Genomic DNA, 16345 nt, shown 5'->3' on the forward strand with positions numbered 1-16345 from the left:
TTGGTTTTACTAATTTAAGTGTATATAAAAGATAATGAAAATCTTCAAGTCCAAAGCCATCAATCACGTTATAATCACAGTCAAAATTTGACATGTCTTGAAAATCCTCGAAAAGTGGAGACGAGTTCTTTAGCTTCCAGTATTTATTAGTTAAATCCGCTACATTCAGCATGTTAACATTTTGGTAAAGAACGATATTTAAGTAATGAATTTTCATTAAAAATTTTTGGCTGAGATTATGTCCTTCTATTATTAAGTGGAATTTCTTAAGCTTCTACATGTAAAGCTTTATTTGAAGTTGATTTCATAGCTCCCAAACAGATACGGAGTCCTAAGTTCTGTACAACGTCTATTTTGTTTAAAATATGTTTAGAAGCTGATCCATATAGAATACATCCATAATCAGTTATAGATCTAATATATGATCGGTATAAAAGCAAGGAAGTTTCAACACAGCTCCCCACCAAGTCCTTGAAATTGCTTTAAGAAAATTTAGACCCTTATTACATCGATTTATCATAAAGTCAATATGTAATTTCCAAGTCAATAATTTACGATCCAAAATCATTCCCAAATATTTAATGGAAGAAGAAAATGCGTAGTCGTAGCCATTAAGTCTTAAATTCCCTATTTTTGGGATATTATGTCTAGTGAAAATACAGACAGTAGACTTATTTTGAGCTATTTCGAATCCGTTTTGATTCAACCATGAACTAACACAATATTGAATTCGTACTAAGGTTTTTTCTGAGTTATCATAAGTTTTGGCCTGTGAATACAGAAGAAAATCATCAGCTATTATATTATTTGAAATTTAAAAATGACAGTAGGGACTTTTAGGTCTGGATTCCGCGTATGAAAAAAAAGTTGATTAATAGCAAGCTGAAAATTTGGTAATAGCTTAAGGGTGCCTACTCGGATAAACTTTGATATATGGGAACACTGGAACAAGGGCAGTTTTAATTGTGGAGCAGGTTAAAAATTTGGAACGGCCACACCACGAAAACGGCACATTTATTTTGTCCGACAGAACAGACTTGAACTCTCCGAACAGAGATTAAACTCTCAGGCAAAAATCAGACTGGTATTTATCACCTGTAATAATTACTGTCATTTGACAAATTCTGCATGTTCCACTCATTAAAACTCCCATTTGGTGATAAATAGCAGTCTGATTTTTGCATGAGAGTTTAATCTCTGTTCTAAGAGTTTAAGTCTGTTCTGTCGGACACAATACATGTGCCGTTTTCGTGGTCTGACCGTTCCAAATTTTTAACCTGTTCCACAATTATAACTGCCCCTATTCCAGTATTCCCATATATCAAATTTTATCCGACTAGACACCCTTAAGCTATTAACAAATTTTCAGCTTGCTATTAATCAACTTTTTTTTCATACGCGGGATCCAGACCTATTTATGCAAATCTGCAGTATACATAAAAAACAAAAGAGGACTCAATACTGATCCCTGTGGTAGTCCTAAATTATTATATCTAGGACCTACCATTAGGTTTACAGTGTTTTTAGATTTAGATAATTTATTGATCTAGACGAGATTGTGTAATTTAAATGCTCTTAGACAGGAACTAGTTTTCACAAAGAAGCTTATTTATGGCCCTAATTTAAGCAAAACAATGGGTTTTCATTCCAGACACACTTCTGGGTCCAACGTAAAAAAAGGCTGAGTTACGAATAACGCGAGTCTGTACGTTTGTTGATAAATTTACTCTAGACGCAGAAAAAGAAATACTACAATCTGTATGCACTGTTGGATGAATTTTATGCACTGGAAATGTAATTATGCATGTCCACTGTCCACCCATTTTTCAATTCTAGACTTTATCTGACGTCATCTCGGATACAATGCAAAAATTCAATAGGTTATGTGTTTAAAAATCGATTAAATATCCTGGTCTATGATTTAAGGATCTACAGGGTGAGTTTTTAGTGCGGGATCGGTCGATAATTCCATTACGGTATAGAATATCGAAAAAAGTTATTTAGAAAAAATGTCGGCAATGATATTCTCCACGCTTGGAAAATATGTCCATTTCTACAGGGTGATCAATAACAGCGTGGTATATCAAACATAGAATTTTTTAAATGGGACACCCTATATATTTTTTCATATTTATATTTTCCTCATAATTCTTGTTCATATAATATAGGGTTTTGCATTACTATACAGAGTATTTAACAAGTTATGACCATTTATATTTCGAAATCTCTATGAGATTAACACCCTGTATATAAAGAAGTAATTCATAGACAATAATTTGTTTTATGTAGTAAGATAAACAATATACTGTAGTTTTTAAATTAAGTCAAATTGAAATCATTGACGAATGTTTGTATACAGGGTGAACTACAAAAGCAGATTATGATTTTCTCTATTTTTTTAAATGGATCACCCTATATTTTATTTTTCAAAAATATTGTATTTATTATACTCTTTCATTTTTATATAGCGTTCCCTATATCTAAACTTATTACTTTCGGAGATATTTTTAGTTATCTTCAACTTTCGGGAATACATTCAATTTTTCTAGTAGAAATAAGTTGGTATTGAATGATAATTAAAGAAAATTATTTTTATTCAATAAATAACTAACACAAAATATAAACCATAGCAATATGCAATGAATGTATCAATAAATGTGATATTAAGGAATTATCATATTTCCCTAATATACAAGAATCATACAATTCCTACAAAAAAATATAGGTATCTTGTCTATAATAAAATTACAAGATTATTTTTATTTCATAAACAACTCACACAAAACGTAAATCAAAACAATATACAACTAATTTAATAGTTTTTAGATTATTATATCAACAGAATTCTAAGACAAGAAGTTTTTAGTAACACATTCATAATTGCAGATTGTGACCCTCAGTTATTAATAAAATAATTTTCATATTAAATTTCATTAATATGCATCAAGAAATCTCTACTTTGTTAACAGTCAAACTAGGTGATCTATAAATGTTTAAGGTGATATTGTTAGAGATTATGTGATTGGTCCACATTTTTTGACGGTTGAGGTTTTTATACGACGGTGCTCCAGTTCTTCCAAAATTGATTTTTTTCAAGTGGGGCTATATAAAAAACTTTGTATACCAGAAGCATCCAACAACGCTTGATGATATGAAAAATAGAATAAAAGAAGCTTTTAATAATATTGACTTACAAAAATATTAGAAATGTGGCTCGGTCATTTGAATATCGGTTACAAAATTGCATAGACGTTGAAAGTGGTCATTTTCAACATTTACTTTAGACTTATATCCTTAACATCATATTATTTGGTACATTCATTAAATTTTGTTATGGTTTATTATTTTTTTGTTAGTTATTTATTGAATGAAAATATTTGTTATATTATTACATAATACTTATTTGTTAAGTTATTTATATTTATAAGAATTGAATGTATTCCCAGCAAATGAAGAAAACTAAAAATATCTCAGAAACTAATAAGTTTAGGTATAGGAGATGCTATATAAAAATGAAGGAGTATCATAAATACAATATTTCAAAAAAAAATAAAATATAGGGTTATCTATTAAAAAAAATTGAGAAAATCGTAATTTTGTTTTGTAGTTTAAAAGTCCTTATAAAAACGAATGTTCTACTAAAAAATTCTTGGCTTAGAATGCTGTTGATATACCAATCTAAAAACTGTTACATCAGTTGTACATTGTTTTGATTTATGTTTCATGTAAGTTATTTATTGAATAAAAATAATCTTGTTATATTATTATATACAATACAAATTTTTTTTTGTAAGAATTTTACGATTCTTGTATATTAGGGAAATATAATAATTTCTTAATATCACATTTATTGGTATATTCACTGCATATTGCTATGGTTTATATTTTGTGTTAGTTTTTTATCTAAAAAAATAATTTTGTTTAATTATCACTGAATACTAACTTATTTCTACTAGAAAAATTGGATGTATTCCCGAAATTTGAAGAAAACTAAAAATATCTCGGAAAGTAATCAGTTTAGATATAGGGAATGCTATATAAAAACGAAAGAGTATATTAAATACAATAATGTTGAAAAATAAAATATAGGGTGATCCATTTAAAAAAATAGAGAAAATCGTAATTTGGTTTTGTAGTTCACCCTGTATACAAATATTCGTCAATGATGTGAATTGGAATTAATTTAAAAACTACAGTATATTTTTTATCTTATTACATAAAACAAATTATTGTCTACGAATTACTTCTTTATATACAGGGTGTTAATCTCATAGTGATTTCGAAATAAAAATGGTCATAACTTGTTAAATACTCTGTATAGTAATGCAAAACCATATATTATATGAACAAGAATTATGAGGGGAATATAAATATGAAAAAATATATAGGGTGTCCCATTTAAAAAATTATATGTTTGATATACCACGCAGTTATTGATCACCCTGTAGAAATAGACATATTTTCCAAGCGTGGAGAATATCACTGCCTACATTTTTTTTAACAACTTTTCTCGATATTTTATACCATAATGGAGTTATCGACCGATCCCGCACTAAAAACTCACCCTGTATGTTGACATTCAAGTAAATTTCGAGACACATAATTATTTTTGCACGATAAATTTTTACGTCCCTACATTTGAACATACTTCGATCATATTAAATACAGTGGATTTCAGAGTTTCACATTCGTCCACGTTTTAAGACCTACAAATCCCATTTTAAATAATTTCTTATTAGACAAGGCGAAATCGGCGGGTTCGAAAGGAACAATATTCCCATGAGATTTTTTTGCATAATCACATTCGTGAGACATCCCAGAATAAGGTTCAAGAAGTCGTCCACGTGAAAAGTGGGCCAATTTTTTTTAACAATTTTTTTTTAATCACATTGCAAGAATCAATATTTTTGGCCCGAACAGTTTTTTCTTGAATTTTTTGGACCATTCTGGACAAAAAAGATCTCTTATAATTTTTCTCTAAAGTTGATCGTTTTCGACTTATAAGCAATTTAAAATTGAAAAAAACGAAAAATGGCGATATTCAAGGCTTAATAACTCGGTTAAAAGTTATTATTATGAAAGTCAATATATGACTAAATCAAAGTTTAAAGCCTCCCCTACAAGATCCTGAAGAAATTTTTGTCATTATTTTATTACTAAGCTGTTATTTTTAAGTAAAAATAATAAGCGCCATACACGTGTACGGCATCTGTAAATGCTGAGTGCGAGAGAGAAGCCGTTCCAGCAGTCCAATTATGTGGATCTTACTCGCACTCACATTTACAACCGCGTCAATACGATGTAACCGCTCATTGTTATTAATTAAAAATAACAGCTTAGTAGTAAATTTAAGACACAGATTTCTTCAGGATCATGTAGCGGAGACTCTAAACTTTGATTTAGTCACTTTCTGACTTTCATAATAATAATTTTTAACCGAGTTATTAAGTCTTAAAAATGGCCATTTTCGCATTTTTCAAATTTTAAATTGCTTATAACTCAAAAAAGATTAACTTTAGAGAAAAATTATAAGAGACCTTTTTTGTCCAGAATGGTCCAAAAAATCTAAAAAAAAATTAGATCGGGCCAAAAATATTTATTTTTGCAATTTGATTAAAAAAAAAATTGTTAAAAAAAAATTGGCCCACTTTTCACGTGGGCGACTTTATGAACCTTATTCTGGGATGTCTCACTAATGTGATTATGCAAAAATATCTCATGGGAATATTTTTCCCAACGAACCCGCCGTTTTCGCCTTGTCTATATTCCATCATTTGTACTGGTTTCTTATAACTTATTTTGCAATATGTTGTTTAAAGGACATCGCAAACATCTTATGGAAAATATAATGTCACTCAAAATCAATAAAATTTATACGATTAGATTCGTTTTAATATAATGATCAATTCTTATCATTGCGCCAACTCTTAATTATGATTAATTACGGCGCAAATTGCAATTAAAATTTATCGAAATCACATTTCTGGAGCCCATAAAATGTTAGTTTACAATCATTATTGCTCTGAGTGCTATTCATAACAGCTTAAATCCCGCTGGGCCTAAGCGGATTAGTGAAACTAATCCGCTGATTTATGGAGTACCGAAAATTTGGGTATTTTAAAATATTTTTTCTCTCTCTAAATTATGTACCTACCCATTTCATTTCAGATTTATTTATATCAATTTCTGCTCTTTTTTTTGAAAATAGAGAGTTGGCGCAATGATAAGATTTGATCGTTAATTTAAAACGAATCTATTGGTATAAATTTTATTGAATTTGAAAGACATTATATTTTCCATAAGATGTGTGCGATGTCCTTTAAGCGGATCTTTATTTGACAAGTAAATATGAAATAAGTAAAAGGAACAAGTCTTCATTACTAATTGTCAAATAAATCAGATAAATAGTATGATATAATATGTAATTATAACAGCCAGATTATCAACAAACTACTTAAACTCAAAACCTAAAATAAATAAAAACTTACATTTTTATGCGGATTTAAAAAGTAAATCGATTCTTCTTCAATATAATTTCATTTGGCGTTGGAGTTCATTTATACTAACCACTATCGACATTTTATAAAAATCTATAATAAAATAATATTAATATCACGAACGCAATTAACTTAACTTTGTAAATTCCGAACTAATCTTACTCCCTGCGTAGATAGTCACGTCTCAACCGTAGATCTACGGTCTACGGTCAATGATCACGATGGTACCAACTTGCATATAAGAGCGTATTTTCGTGAACGTTCGGAATCCCAGTGCTGTATTCTCACAGTGAGGTCAAATAAATTTCTTGACCATCGTGAATGTTCGTATTTGGCTGTTTAAGAGTAATATTGCGGTAGTTTCAGTCAAAGATAAATTTGACTTTTCGGTACTGTCAAACAGCTCGTATTTCATGTTTATTTATCGGTAATCTTTTGGCAGCATCTTTGTCGCTATATTTTACAACAACAAAATGACTGAAAAGTCAATACAATAAAGGCAAAATTTAACTTTGAACGATACTATTGTATTCCGAACATTTTTAATACAGAAAATTTTCTTTTTTTAAGGAAATAATTACATTATAATCGTTTGATTGTACAATTATTACAGGGAGGTCATTGACCAATTGACCTAAAGGGATAACCGCCACTGCACGTCACTATTTTCAGAATTGTCTTTTTCGTCATTATCATGGAGTTCCTCAACTATGTCAGTAATACGGAACTTAGGGCTCTCTGCCAATGAAAGCAAATATCGCTAACAATGAATGCAAATTTATCCAAATCTAAAATTTCCTTAACGACTGCGGTAAGTAAATTTTACTGAACTGAAAGAGATGCGCAAGGGATATATTGTCCTCTCCATGAAAATACTGATCAAATAATGTGATCAAATAATATGACGTCACAAGTGTCCGCGCGCTTTTTCGATCGCTTGAAATGATTTATAGGCCAGGAACTGAAGCTTTTCACCTCGCAATTTTTACAGAATGGATCGATTTGTTTGAAAATTTGAGAATAAGTAGTGGATAGTCCAAGGATCAAAATCTATTTGATTCCGAAAGACGCTTTTACCGTGGGGGTGGTTGCCACCCCATCTCGAGGGTGGAAATTTTTTATTATATTTTGACTACAAAAGTTGATAATAACATTCATTGTCAGTAAAAAATATTTTATACATTTTTTTTGATAAAATTAATAGTTTTGGAGTTATTTGCTAGCGAAAGTGTTTTGTATAAAAAATCAATGTTTTTCGATATACCTACTCATTTACGATTCACTCAATTTTCGCTGTAGAAAACATTTTTTCAAACCAAGTTCTTGGGAATTAAATAACCTACAATTTTATATTGAAACAGTTTTTCGTATCTCTGATGCTAATCTTTCTATTCTGAAGAAAATGGCATTTTTACCAAACTACAAAAATTCGATATTCGCTTTTAACTCCATCCAGTTTTTTAAAAACAAATCATTCTAAGCCAGTTAAACTTCTAGAATCTATTAATAATACATAAATAAATAAAAGTGAATAAGGCCATTGAATAAATACACCGCTAACTTACATTATTATGCTTCCAACTTGATTTCTCATTTTTTTTTTTTAAAATATATTGATTTTTTAACCATAACTTTTTATTTTTTATCTTAGAAAGTTTGGTAAAAAATAATTTTGTAGGGTTTACAAGATCTGTAAGCCTATTAATACTAAATATTTTTAAAATCCTCAGTCGCAAAAAGAGGTTACTTTGAAAGGGTTGCTTAAGGTGGTTTTTTGCATGTTATTACAAGTTTTAATTGTCAATAGCTCACTCAATTTTTGTCGTAGAAAAATCTTTTGCAAACCATGTTCTTGGGAATTAAATAAGCTACAATTTCATATTGAAACATTTTTTTGTATCTCTGATGCTAATATTGCTATTTTGAAGAAAAACCATTTTTTTAAACTACAAAAATTCGTTATTCGTTTAACTCCATTTTTTTTTAAACTAATCGTTCTATGCCGGTTAAACTTCTAAAACCTATTAATAATATATAAATGAAAAAGACCAAATAAGGTCAATGACTAATTTTGATTAGGGTGGTGATTAGGGGGTTGTTTGCGATCACTTTTCGCTGAAAAAATAGGGACTGACATTCTTTTCATTATAAGTTACTTAATTTTTGAGCTAGAGACTTTCCTTTTATTTCTGAAAATAGATATTTTTAAGTAGGTACAAATTAGTTTAAACAAGTTGTCCTCGAAAAATGCATAGTTTTCCCGTCTTTTGACTTTGAAACTACAATATTTAGGTTTAAAAAAAAACGGTTTTGTTTATTTTTTAAAGGGTACATTTTTGTTAAGTAAAGTTGTTTTGTTTGATAAAACGAAAACTTTTGGAGTTATTAGCAGAAAATTTATTAAAAACATTGATTTTTTCGATATAAAACTAACACGTTCGAAAGCGAATAAATCGAAAACTATCAATTTTATCAAAAAAACGTATAGAACGTTTTTGCTTAGAATGAACGTTTTTACCAACTTTTGCAATTAAAATATAATAAAATATTTCCGCCCCTAGATTGGGTGGCAACGACCCCCATGATAAAAGCGCCTTTCGGCATGATATAGATTTTGATCCTTGGACTATCCACTCAGGCAAATCGATCTATTCTGTAAAAATTGCGAGGTTTTGTCCTATTTTAAGCTTCATTACTTGGACTATTAAGTACACAGTCGATTTTAAATTTGTATCTCTAAATTATGAAGCGTGAAATTTTGGTGAAATTTTATTTTAAACGAAAATGAACTTTATTATGTAATAAAATAAAAATTAGCAAGTTCTCTATTCCCAAAATCACATTCACTGTTAATTAAAAATGACTTTTACTAAAAAAAAATTTGGAGGAGTATAATATGGTCAAATTAACTTTTTTAGGAAGGCAAAGTCTCACTCGGCTTGCTGCCTTTATGTCCGAATATAGTTGCTTTCAAATAGAATTAACGAAAGCATACGGGCAAAACGAATGGAGAGATAATGTGAAACACTTGATGCTGTCAGCTGGATTGCAACGAAGAGAAACTGTATTTTTGTTCTCAGATACACAGGTAAGTGATTCCACAATATCGCACCTCCGTTTAAACAGTGTCATAAGTCAAAAAAGCAAAGTATCCAGAAAACGACGTTTAAAATTTGTGCTAGATTTTTTCCGGGTTTAATTAAAAAACTATTAGAATAATTAGTATAATAACTATTTTTTTTTATTAACTCCATTGAGTAGAACAATCTGCCCATTGGGCATTAAGCATTTGTTATGGTAAAAAATACAGACATGTAGAGAGCTATTCTAGTGAGTATTCTCTTTACAATTCTAAAATTAAAATTTTATTAGTTTGAATAAACTTATTATGTTCAGTTGGACATTCAAGTCGGACGGCAATTGCTTTTTAATCTACGCACTTCAAAAACGTCTCGCACATTTAGTTGTCGAGCATCGAGCAAACGTATTAGGATGCACTAGCACTCGTTCACAGTATTTAGCACTAAAACGTTGTATGGCTTCTTTCACGGATTCTAGGGGGATGTCGTGTTGAATCACCTCGTTGGATACAAAGTATGACGCATTGACTATGGCACGCAGCACCTTGTTTTGGAATCTCTGTAAGATGTTTGTATTGGAGACGCTAGCAGTGCCCCATGGCTGAATCCCATAAGTCCATATGGGCTTGAGGATGGACTTGTAGAGTAAAATTTTGTTATTTAAAGATAGTTTGGAATTGCGTCCAATGAGCCAATACATATTTCTCAATTCAAGTCGAAGCTGTTTTCGTTTGTTAAAAATATATTTTTTCTAAGTTAGACGTCGATCCAAGTGCATGCCAAGATATTTAGCGTCCTCGGATTGAGGAATTAAACAATTATCAATATATACAGGGGGGCATGTTTCTCTACGTAATGTGAATGTAACATGTATTGACTTAGTTCCATTAGATTTGATGCGACATACTTTCATCCATTGCTGAATTCTATTTAGGTTTGATTGAAGATTTCTTGATGCTGTTTGTTAAATAATTGGTGTAAAAACTTTGAGAATTTCACGTTTATTGATACAAATTTAAAATATAAAGTAGTACAAGGTATGGAAAAGAAATAATGTCTTTTCAGCATTAGCTCATAGCGTGGACTGTGTCGTTCGTATGTGTGCACTGTGTCAGCTACGGGGCAAGCGGGGGAGTACACTCGTTCGCTTGTTACATTCTCGCGAGCTGAAGACAGGTCCGGTGTTGGCACTAACATAGAGTCCCGGCCTTGAAGCACTGTAGGGGTTCGAAAGAAAAAAACAACTAATGCGGCAAAACACAGATTTTTGTCACGGCACGTTTCAGTTCACTAGTGGCAGTCTTTACGGTGACGGCACGAATAATTTGATCATCACCCGTGTGTAGTTTGGAAATTCGTCCTAATTTCCATTTTAGTGGTGGAAGTCCATCTTCTTTAATGAGTACCATAGCGCCAACGTTGATTAGTTGCGGGAAATTGATCTTCCATTTGAGACGGGCTTGTAAGGAGGATACATATTCCTTGGACCACCTGGTCCAAAAATGCTGCACCATTGATTGTAGTCGTTGAAACCTTGAAAGTCGGTTTTCAGCCACATCATGTAACTGGCGATCAGGTGGCGCCATGAGGTTATCTCCAATCAGAAAGTGTGCGGGTGTGAGAGGAGTTAGGTCATTGGGATCGTGTGAAAGAGGACAAAGAGGACGAGAATTGAGGCAAGCTTCTATCTGACATAATACTGTATTAAATTCTTCAAAAGTTAGCGAAGCGTTACCCAGTACCCTTTTTAAATGTTGTTTTGTAGATTTAATCCCAGCCTCCCAAATGCCCCCGAAGTGAGGAGATTTGGGTGGTATAAACTTCCACTGAATACCATCCTTTGATAAACCATCTGCGATGCTATTCGCGTGCAAAGAAAGAAATTTGTTTAGTTCGTTGTTAGCTCCTACGAATGTAGTCGCGTTGTCAGAATGTATTTCATTGCATTTACCACGTCTCGAAGTGAAGCGACGTAGACATGCTAGGAAGCACTCAGTTGTGAGATCGCTGACTAACTCTAAGTGTACATCCTTCGTGGCAAAACACACGAAAAGTGAAATGTAAGCTCTAGTTGTTTTGAAATTTCTACCCTTACGATCACGTAGTAGAAATGGGCCACCAGTTATCGCAAAAGGCCGAGAAGGAGTGATACGAGAAGCAGGAAGATTTCCCATGAGGTGTGAGTCAGGTTTGGGATTTACCTTGAAACATTGTATACATTCGCGAACCACACGTTTTGCTAGGTTGCGTCCCCCCAGAGGCCAAAATCTCTCTCTCAGAGCTGATAATAGAGCTTGTGGTCCAGTGTGTAAAAGTCTAATGTGTTCAGAGCGTACTATGGTGTTTGTAAGGTGACATTTTGAAGGGAGAATAATTGGGTGTTTTTTACCAAAATCAAAGTTGGAATGTTGTAGTCGACCTCCAGCACGTATTACCTCGTGAGTGGTGTCGAAGAAAGGATGTAGGGATAATAATTTACTTCTTCGGTTAAGAGGTTTAGAAGAAGATAACTGGTGGTATTCTTCAGATAAATGGTAACGTTGAATAGTACGAATCAAAAAGAAGAGCGCTTGATTCTGTTCAGCGACAGTTAGAGGACCAAGCTCTCGAGAGGAGCTGTCATTAATTCTAAGATTATTCATATATCTTAAAACATAAGCGAATATACGCTGTAACTTCAAAAATGAAGAATGTTTGTTGATTAACTTAATGATGTAGGCGTCGAATTTGTTTACAGTATTGGTAAAGGAACAGCTCGTGTTTCGAACTTCAGGAAGGTTTTCAAGAAGAATTATAGATTGTTGTGTATTGTTTGTTGGCCATTGAGATTCAGTTTGACTCAACCAGTAAGGTCCATGAAACCAAAAATTCGAGGAAACTAAATTAGAAGGTGTCATCCCACGTGTTAGTAAGTCTGCAGGATTATCCTTAGTATTTACATAATACCATGAAGTAACATTAGACAGTTGCTGAATGCTTGCCACTCTGTTGGCGACAAAGGTCTTCAATATGTGTGGAGATGAATTGATCCATGATAGACATATTGTGGAATCAATCCAGTAGTAAATGTTTTGGATATCAAACTCAGAAGAAGAAGATATTTTGTCAACAAGTTGTGCCAGCAAAACCGCACCAGAAAGCTCCAATCGTGGAATCGTTAAAGTTTTGAGAGGAGCTACCCCTGTTTTGGCACAATACAAGTTGGAAGTACAATTTCCCAGTGTATCACAACAACGTATGTATATTGATGCACCGTAGGCGTGCTGTGAAGCATCGCAGAAACCGTGGAGTTGTACTGAGGTTGGGTTTGGACAAGAGACTTGTCTTGGTATTTTGATAGAGTTGAGTAATTGTAATTGAGAATGATATTTAGCCCAAGTTGTGTGTAAGTCAGCAGGTACAGTTTCATCCCATGATATTTTGAGTTTCCATAGCTCTTGGAGTATAATTTTAGCAGTGACAGTAACTGGTGATAGGAGTCCAAGAGGGTCGAAAATCTGCGCAGTCAATGACAAGATTTGTCTTTTTGTGATTCTGGAATGATGAGTTGAAGCACTAATCGAATATTGTAGGCAATCAACATTGGGATTCCAAAGTAGTCCAAGTGTTTTGGTTTGGTCACCCTCACCAATGTGCAAAGGGGTTTGGTTGGAATTGGACAATGAGGTTGGATCATTTGAAATCCATTTCCTCAATGGAAATCCGTAACGTAAAAGTAGACTAGTGATCTGTTCTTTAATTTGTACCATTTCGTTTACAGTTTCTGCACCTGTTAGGAGATCGTCAACATAAAAATCATGTAAAATGATATTAGAAATTTTAGGAAAACTATTCATGTTTCTATGAGCGACCTCTTGAAGTGATCTAATGGCAAGAAAGGAGGCCGAAGCTAATCCGTATGTCACAGTGTTTAATGTGTATACTAAAATGTCATCATTAGCGTTGAAACGCCATAGGATCTTTTGAAGGTTGCGTTGAGATTCTTGTACCAGTACCTGACGATACATTTTTGCTACATCCGCACTCAAGACATAGTTGTGTTTTCTAAAGCGCAATAATATGTAGAATAAGTTATCTTGAACGTTTGGACCGACCATCATAAGGTCGTTAAGTGAAACACCGGTCGAGCTTTTAGCTGAACCATCAAAAACGACACGAAGTTGTGTAGTAGTGGATTCAGCCTTAAGCACACAATGATGTGGAAGGAAGAAGCCATTTCTGTCATTCTGATCTTCAGCCAAGGACATGTGCCCAAGATCAATGTATTCCTTGATGAATTGATGGTATTGTAACCGCATGTCATTGTTTCTAAGTAATTTACGCTCCAATGTTAAAAATCTATTAGTTGCTGCGGTTCTGGAGTCTCCAAGTTCAGAAATTGATTTTTTGAGTGGAATTGTGACGATAAAACGTCCGTCTGCGTCTTGAGTTACATTTTCTTTGAAATGTTGTTCACAGTAATTTTCTTCGTCAGAAAGGAATTCAGTTTTTGGATTCTCTTCTATTTCCCAAAATTTGGAAAGTTGCGTGTCCAAGTTGTTTGTTACAGAACAGTGTAAACTTGTATATGTATTATTTTTAGTGTGTATAGGTCCAGATATTAACCAACCCAACTTGGTTTTTTGTAGTATAGGTAGATTATGACCCAGTTTAATTTGCCCTATGCTTATTAGATCCCAGAATATATCTGCACCTATCAGTAAGTCAATAGGAGCAGGTTTGTGAAACTCAGAATCAGCTAAAGTAATGTTTTCTGGAATGTTTAGTTTGTCAGTACTAATTGGCAAGGAGGGCAAGTTATCAGTAATGCGAGTTAAGACAACGCAAGTTATACGTCTTTGAAAATTGTTAATGTTGGATTTGAAAAGTAAAGAAATGGAGTATGTGACCTTAGTTTGCAATTTGATTTATTCCGGATATGGAACTGTCAATTTGAGTTTTAGGCAATTGTAAAATATTAGCAAGTTTGTCAGAAATGAAGTTTATTTGGCTTCCACTATCAAGAAGCACTCTACACTGATGTGGATTGTTGAAGTTGTCAAACACTGTAATACAAGCAGTTGAAAGAAGTGTCTGAGGTGGTGAGGAGATACTACTTGTCAAGCTAATAATTTCATTCGATGTGCTAGGGGTAGATCCAGTATTGTTTTTTGAAGTGCTCTGTGAAGCATGGACCTGCTCCCTGTCGTTATTTTGAAAGTGGAGTAAAGTGTGGTGAATTTTCCCACATTTTTTGCAACCAGAAGATTTGCAGTTTCGTGTAACATGATTACTACCTAGGCAGTTGATACATAATCTCAAACGTTTCGCAGTATTTAATTTTTCAACAGGTGTTAGTTTTAAAAATTTGTCACAAGCGTACAAACTGTGATCAGCATTGCATAAAGTACAATTGGTTGTAGTGGTAGAAACAAATGATCGTGTTTGCCTATGTGATTGTTTAGATGCATTGTCGTCCTGATGTTGAGTTAATGAGGATAAAATGCGACAGCGTTCTTCCAGGAACGAAAGTAAATTTTTTAAGATTGGGATATTCCTAGCATCTGCGCGCGATTCCCAAGCTCGTTTGGTAGTGTTATCGAACTTGTTAGTAATAAGGTATATGATTAAATCATCCCAATTTTCAGTAGGGCGTTGTAGCACTTTTAATGCATTCAAGTTTTTCTCGATTCCGTCGCGGATCGATGTTAAGCCGTTATAAGATTCTTTTGTTAGAGTGGGTAAGTCAAAAATAGCCTTAATGTGATTTTTAATAAGAATTTGTTTGTCTTCAAAACGATCTTTAAATAGCTTCCAAGCAATGTCATAATTCGCTTCACACAGTTGTAACGATTTTATTTTGTCTGCTGCTTTTCCCTGTAGGGAGAGCCGCAGGTAGTGAAATTTTTGAACTTTGGACATAGAGGGGTTTTCGTGTATAATGCTTTCGAAGCTGTCCCGAAAGAAAAGCCATTGATCGAACGAACCGTCAAAAGTTGGCAAATTCAGCTGTGGGAGACGAATGTTTGCGAAGTTGTCTTCCATAGAGCTAGTACTGTCATCGCCGTCAACTTTATTTGTATTTGTAATTGAATCAATTAGTTTTTTGGTGGCAGCAATTATTTTGTAGTAGTCATTTTCAAATTTCTCTCTTTCGCTGAAATGAGCATCACAATTGGCGTCATAGTTTTTGTCCTTTGCCTCATTAGTTGATTGGACTGTGTTGAACTCGTCCAACAGCGCCTCAGCTTTACTTAAGCGCTGTTGTAATTCATATATACCGATTTCACCACACTCCAAATCCTTAATAGAATTAAAATAGTTACCGAAGCGAGTGAGACTTGATTTAATTGATGTGCGATTGGTTTTAGCAGAATTCATTTTTGAGATTGTATTAATTGTGACACCCTGTATAAATATATTTCAGTAAGAAGGAAAAGAAAAAATAAAAATGTTGCTATGCTTAAACGAAATATCAAATTGTGGATTAATGTATGCTATTTTAAAACTTTGTATACTTGTTACCCCTGTATATATGTATGTTAATAAAAGAAAACAGAAATATTATTAAATTTGTTACTTAATGTGCGTAATTGTAAAAATTTGTGTATTTATTGCTTCTAAAATGAATGTAAATGTTTTAAGTTAAAATTTCAAATTAGAATATAAAAATAAACATAAAAATATCGTTAAAATAGTCAGATAGAAGCGGGAATGAAATGTGATACACACTTATATTATCCACTAACCTGATGCGTTGTTGTTGGCCGCTTCAGCCAAGGTCAATCT

The 16345-nt window shown here is 32.8% G+C and overlaps 1 protein-coding gene across 3 annotated transcripts in view; it reads left to right on the forward strand.

The window, feature by feature from the left end:
* The window catches only part of LOC114339168 (dynein axonemal heavy chain 1-like), a 1269803-nt gene that overhangs the window by 43038 nt on the left and 1210420 nt on the right, over nucleotides 1-16345 (forward strand). For all 3 annotated transcript variants that reach the window (XR_007700607.1, XR_007700606.1, XM_050661243.1), the window contains exon 3: nucleotides 9416-9585. Coding sequence is in view for 1 of the 3 variants with exons in the window: in XM_050661243.1 (XP_050517200.1) it covers nucleotides 9416-9585 (170 nt within the window). In the remaining 2 variants the exon portion in view is untranslated. The remainder of the gene's footprint in view (nucleotides 1-9415; nucleotides 9586-16345) is intronic.

The sequence above is a fragment of the Diabrotica virgifera genome, chromosome 9, assembly GCF_917563875.1.
Source record: "Diabrotica virgifera virgifera chromosome 9, PGI_DIABVI_V3a".
In the NCBI taxonomy this organism is placed as follows: domain Eukaryota; kingdom Metazoa; phylum Arthropoda; class Insecta; order Coleoptera; family Chrysomelidae; genus Diabrotica; species Diabrotica virgifera.